The 5662-nt window shown below is 41.0% G+C and overlaps 2 protein-coding genes across 5 annotated transcripts in view; one reads left to right on the forward strand and one right to left on the reverse strand.

Annotated features, from left to right (window-relative positions):
• The first annotated feature begins 946 nt into the window (after nt 1-946).
• Nucleotides 947-4397, forward strand: LOC122069138 (ABC transporter G family member 14). Its single transcript, XM_042633071.1, has 5 exons — nt 947-1266; nt 1476-2271; nt 2864-3049; nt 3245-3423; nt 3516-4397. The coding sequence occupies exons 1-5, from the start codon at nt 1096-1098 to the stop codon at nt 4173-4175; spliced, it is 1992 nt and encodes a 663-aa protein (XP_042489005.1). The 5' UTR covers nt 947-1095; the 3' UTR covers nt 4176-4397.
• Nucleotides 4398-4470: 73 nt separating this feature from the next.
• The window catches only part of LOC122069139 (RNA polymerase sigma factor sigB), a 19433-nt gene continuing 18241 nt past the window's right edge, over nt 4471-5662 (reverse strand). For 3 of the 4 annotated variants that reach the window (XM_042633072.1, XM_042633075.1, XM_042633074.1), the window contains 2 exons: nt 4940-5140; nt 4471-4850 (listed from right to left, as the gene is read on the reverse strand). In XM_042633072.1, the coding sequence (XP_042489006.1) occupies nt 4569-4850; nt 4940-5140 (483 nt within the window). In that variant the 3' untranslated portion in view covers nt 4471-4568. The remainder of the gene's footprint in view (nt 4851-4939; nt 5141-5662) is intronic. The other variant, XM_042633076.1, reaches the window with a different exon arrangement.

A 5662-nucleotide genomic window follows, 5' to 3' on the forward strand; every position in this document is an offset into this window, starting at 1 on the left:
TTAATCATAAATAACAGTGATATAAAAAAAAAAAGGAAGAAACAAGGCAAGAAAAAAAGAATTTTAATTCCAATGCTTTTAACAACTTTACTTTGCATCTTCAAAGTACTACTTTAATTAGTTCCCCATGCTAATATTTATTCAACTGCCAATCGAATATTTCAGCGATACGAATGTCGAAAAGAAAGACCAAAATCAGAGTATAATCATCCATTTGAGGCATCTAAGAATCAGACGCCTAATAACAATAAAAGCCAAAGGTAACGCCTTTAATATTCCTTTTTTTCCTTTTAATAACAAAAGAAAGAACCAATTGACCAATATGGCTTCATACATAGACTCCTGAAATAAAGCCTCTATCTCTCTCCAACAACATTATTTTTTATAATTTTTAATTTCTTTGATGCTAATAGAGAGTCAAAAGAGAATGAATAGTGCCATCAAACAGTACTAGCTAAGAGAATGATCAATCTTAAAAAAAGTGGGAGAAAATTAAAAATATAAAACAAGAGATAGATATTCCATATGCTATACTCACCTTTTATTAGGATATCAAAGAAATTGACTAGACTGTCATGCCATGCCTTGCCCTCCATAAAAATTTCATCAGGAGGGAGTGAGAGAGAGAGAGGGACAAGAATTTCACTTATTCAGTACTGTGCAGCCAACAATCACAGCTCTCATTACTATTATTATCATACGAATAAAAGATAATGTAGATTAGATTAGAATAAGTTTTGTTACTGTATTAGTGGTCAGTGTTAGAGTAAAGTAGAAGAATGTGGGAGTGGGACCCCACCATGGGAGGCTAGGAGTAACATAGGCCTACATCATTCCCAGAGGCTGAGGCATTAATGGGAAATCCTCAGTTTCCTCTCTCTCTCTCTCTCTCTCTCTCTCTCTCTCTCTCTCTCTCTCACACACACACACACACACACACCAAGTATTATATATGTATGGGTCCTTCCTTTCACCTTAAGAAGTTGAAGCAGACCCCAAAGAGAAATAGTATTAGAGACACCCTTTGAACCTCTCCTTCTCCTCCTCCTCGTCCTCCTCCCCCTCCTCTACCAGTTTCTCTGCTAGCTAGTTTTCATGTCCTCAGACCACCACCAACCATCCATGCAAGAGAATCCTCAAGACATGGAAACTCTTCCTAAGCTATTGTCTGAGCCAACACACAACACGACCGTCGTCCCATACCCACCCGTTCCCTCCAATCCACAATCCGTTCCACGGCCTGCTTTGTTCCCTATAACATTGAAGGTCACTAGCTTCCTCTTTTCTGAATCACTACTGATCACTTGCTCTAATAATCTTTGTTTGTTATTAGTACTGCTGCCTATAGAGGAGTAGTTGAACGTATGTTTGTATATAGTAATTACATATACAACTTTTATAGATAGATAGATAGATAGATAGATAGATAGATAAACAGATAGACAGATTCATGGATATGGTTGTTTGCTATGCAGTTTGAAGAAGTGGTATACAAAGTGAGTCTGGAGCAGAAGGGATGTTGCTGGGATGGCACATGGAGCACCAGAGAGAAGACCATACTGAAGGGGATAACAGGCATGGTTTGCCCAGGAGAGATTTTGGCGATGCTAGGGCCGTCGGGCAGCGGTAAGACCACCCTCCTTACAGCCCTTGGAGGTCGCCTAACAGGACGGAAGCTCTCAGGTAAGATCACATACAACGGGCAACCATTCTCAGGCAGCATCCAACGACGGACAGGATTCGTTGCACAGGACGATGTACTGTACCCGCATCTCACTGTGAGTGAGACCCTGGAATTCACAGCATTACTGAGACTGCCTGGGACCCTGACAAGGGATGAGAAAGTAGAGCAGGCAGAGAAAGTGATCAGTGAGTTAGGGCTAAGTCGGTGCAGGAACAGCATGATAGGAGGTCCACTATTTAGAGGGATATCAGGTGGTGAGAAGAAGAGAGTAAGTATTGGTCAAGAAATGCTGATCAACCCAAGTCTGCTATTGCTTGATGAACCCACTTCAGGTTTGGACTCAACCACGGCTCTGCGAATCATGACCACGGTGAAGCAACTAGCGAGCGGTGGGCGCACTGTGGTCACCACCATTCACCAACCCTCAAGCCGATTGTACCACATGTTTGACAAGCTGGTATTGCTCTCTGAAGGTTGCCCCATCTACCATGGCTCTGCATCAGCTGCCTTGGACTACTTTTCCTCGATCGGCTTCTCCACATCTGTCACTGTCAATCCTGCAGATCTCCTACTTGACCTCGCCAATGGTAATACATATGTTCAATCCTAATTTCTTTAATTACTTGCAAAATCTTAATTAGTGGTAGAGAGAGAGAGAGAGATAGCAGGAAATGGGGAGCTTTCTCTCATCTCTTTCTTGGTCTTGTTTACTAAAAGGGAGAGCTGACTGCTGAGAAGAGAGAGAGAGAGAGGCAGGCTTGCAGGGCCTACAAAGTGGAAGTGGTGGTTATAATTGTACCTCATACATTTCCACTAGAAAGTAGAAAGAAATGGAGCATAATGGATGTCCTCACATTATGGCCACAACTACACTTGTTCAGGGAACGGCTATCCTTGTTCCCACGGAAGATTCATAGGCACCTTTTTTTTCTTCTTCTTTTTTTTTTTTTTTTTTCTTCTTTTGGTTGGGTGGGGGTCGGGGTGGGGTAGGCAGAGAACTGAACTCATGACCTCTTTTAATGAGATATTGGTCCTTGCCAACTAAGCTACAACTTGGGTGAGGAGGTACCTTTACCTTTGATTAAACCTAATGCCATCCATCAACTTCAAGCATTTTTAAGTAATTGGACCTGATTGATAACTCATGATCTAACTGCAAAAACCAAAAACTGCATGCAGGGATTGCACCTGATTCAAAGCACATCAGTGACCAAGGTGACCTTCATGGTAGTGCTGAACAAGAGCAGAAATCAGTGAGGGAGGCTCTCATCTCTGCTTATGAAAAGAATGTCGCTACAAGGTTGAAGGCAGATCTTTGCAGCTTGGACGTCAATAACTATAGTTACAACAGAGATGCATCTGCAAGTAAGTCTTCCAAAAAGTAATAAGTCATAAGCCTAATGTCATGGCCACACAGAAGCAAAGAACATACATTGTGGCTCTAGAAACAGAAACCGGAGATCATATTACTGAACTTAATTTGCAAATTTAAGTTTAGAATCCTCACTGCCATAAGGTATAAATTTTCCTTATGTCAGTGCTTTTTGCACAATGATGCAGGGAAGAAAGAGCAATGGAGCACAAGCTGGTGGCAGCAATTTAAGGTCCTACTAAAGAGAGGGTTAAAGGAACGGAGGTATGAAGCCTTCAACAGACTAAGAATCTTCCAAGTTGTCAGCGCTGCTGTGCTTGCTGGTCTACTATGGTGGCAGACACCAGTATCTCACATCCAAGATCGAGTAAGATAATTTGATTTAAATGAATTGAATTATATTTAGTTTTTAACTTTTGATAACCAAAGTCAATTCCATTTTGCTCTTGATTATTGCAGATTGCCCTGCTCTTCTTCTTCTCAGTTTTCTGGGGTTTCTTCCCACTCTATAATGCTGTCTTCACATTTCCCCAAGAAAGATCAATGCTGATCAAGGAGCGCTCATCTGGCATGTACCGCCTCTCCTCCTACTTCCTAGCCAGGACTGCAGGAGACCTACCAATGGAACTTGCCCTCCCCACCACCTTCGTCTTCATAATCTACTGGATGGGTGGCCTTAAGCCTGACCCAACTACATTCATCCTCTCCTGGCTCATCGTTCTATATAGTGTCCTTGTCTCTCAGAGCCTTGGACTTGCATTTGGTGCCATCCTCATGGATGTCAAGCAGGCTACCACTTTGGCTTCTGTCACTACCCTTGTCTTTCTAATTGCTGGGGGCTACTACGTACAACAAATCCCACCCTTCATTCTCTGGTTGAAGTACTTGAGCTACAGCTTTTACTGTTACAAAATGCTTCTTGGGGTTCAGTACAAAGAGAATGACTACTACGAGTGTCCGAACGGAAACTTGTGCCGAGTAATAGATTTTCCCGCTATTAAATCCGTAGGCTTGAACAACTTATGGATGGATGTCACCATCATGGCCCTGATGTTATTAGGCTACCGGCTAATTGCATTTCTGGCTTTGCGTCGGGTGCAGTTAAGGACCTTAAGGTAGCCAACAGTCACGCTACCATCCCCTCAGCTTTGTCCAGAGAGCCATTCCACCCAAGAAGACACAACGTGCGGCTGAAGAGTTTTCTCTTTCTTCAACCAAAGAATAACATTAGATGAAAAATTAGGATTCCAATCCTTGTCCTCATCAAAGTAGCATGTATTTGCCTTTGTGGTATATGTTTAAAAAAAAAAAAAAAAAAATACTGACTCATTTTAATTTCTCTGCAGTACTGTTGACTTTTTTATATTGAATAAATTCAATGTGCATTATAAACCAAAAAGGGAGAGGCGAGAGATTAAAAGAGAAAGGAATGAACAAATACATTGCCACTGTTGGTAATGATAGTCAACAAGGAAAATGAAATTAAACCTCCAATTAAGCATCCTGTAGGGCTTAAGAAACCAAATACTGCTGCAAATGTTTAGTTCTTTTCTTATTCTTTAGCTTCCTGAAGGCACATGACTCTATCTGCCGGATCCTCTCTCTGCTAACACCCATCAACTCCCCAATCTCTTGCAGTGTCTTCATCCTTCCATCCTCCAGCCCAAATCTCCATCTAATCACCTGTTTCTCCCTAGGATTGATACTGTCTAGCACCTTCTCCAAATCTTGCTTCATGAATTGCTTGATTAACAAATCCTCAGATGTTTCTGCATTTGGATCCGCAATAACTTCCTGAAAAAAAAGAGAGCACTCATAAATAAATGAACTAATCAGAATGGTAGCACCCATTAAAGATATCATGAAATGAAAACGGGATATACTGAAAGTTTTAGATCCTGATTGATCCCAGTCTTCTGGTCAAGAGACCTAGGAGCTTTGGGAGTTAGCAGCACAGCTGTTAACCTCTTCATAGACAGCCCAGCAGCCTCTGCTACTTCTTCATTATCCGGATGTCTTCCAGTCTCACTATACAATTGCTTTCTGGCCTCCTTTACTCGATAAGTAGCTTCGACCATGTGAAACTGTTTTATTCAATCAACAAAGAGTGTGTGAAATTGAAAGGAGATTTGTAATTATAATAAGAGAAATTTTACTTCCAAATCAACAATTTTATTAAAAGCTATGTTCACATCTTCAAGAGCAAGATTTTAGAGAAGCATAACTTTCTCAGAAAGAAACCCCAGAAATGGATTTCCGTTTTTCTTTTCTTTTCTTATATATATATATGAGGAACTGGCTTTTATATTACTTATGCTTGATTCCTCTTTCTTCTTCTAGCTGTCTAAAGTCAGTCAAGAAACCAAAAAGTCCAAGATAAGCAATACAGGACCCATGGGAGCTACATAAAATCATAATACAAGCAGAACATTTCCGAAAGAGGAATTTTTTATGGCCTTGCCCAGTTAGAAGAGAAGCAGAGGAAAGTGAAAAAAATTCTTCATTGGTAAGTTGGAGTGACATATAATGAAAAAGGAAACTTTCAATGAGGGTGTTTAATTGGAAGAAGGTGAAAAAAGTTGATTGATCCCCCCCCCCCCCCCCCC

Source organism: Macadamia integrifolia, unplaced genomic scaffold, assembly GCF_013358625.1.
Source record: "Macadamia integrifolia cultivar HAES 741 unplaced genomic scaffold, SCU_Mint_v3 scaffold537, whole genome shotgun sequence".
Lineage (NCBI taxonomy): Eukaryota > Viridiplantae > Streptophyta > Magnoliopsida > Proteales > Proteaceae > Macadamia > Macadamia integrifolia.

What these genes read in the sequence shown, in the direction of transcription:
- LOC122069138 (XM_042633071.1), top strand. Translation starts at nt 1,096, where the DNA reads ATGTCCTCAGACCACCACCAACCATCCATGCAAGAGAATCCTCAAGAC. An exon ending in CCTACTTGACCTCGCCAATG is followed by an intron (nt 2,272 to 2,863) that starts GTAATACATATG and finishes AACTGCATGCAG; the next exon opens with GGATTGCACCTGATTCAAAG. An exon ending in TATCTCACATCCAAGATCGA is followed by an intron (nt 3,424 to 3,515) that starts GTAAGATAATTT and finishes TGATTATTGCAG; the next exon opens with ATTGCCCTGCTCTTCTTCTT.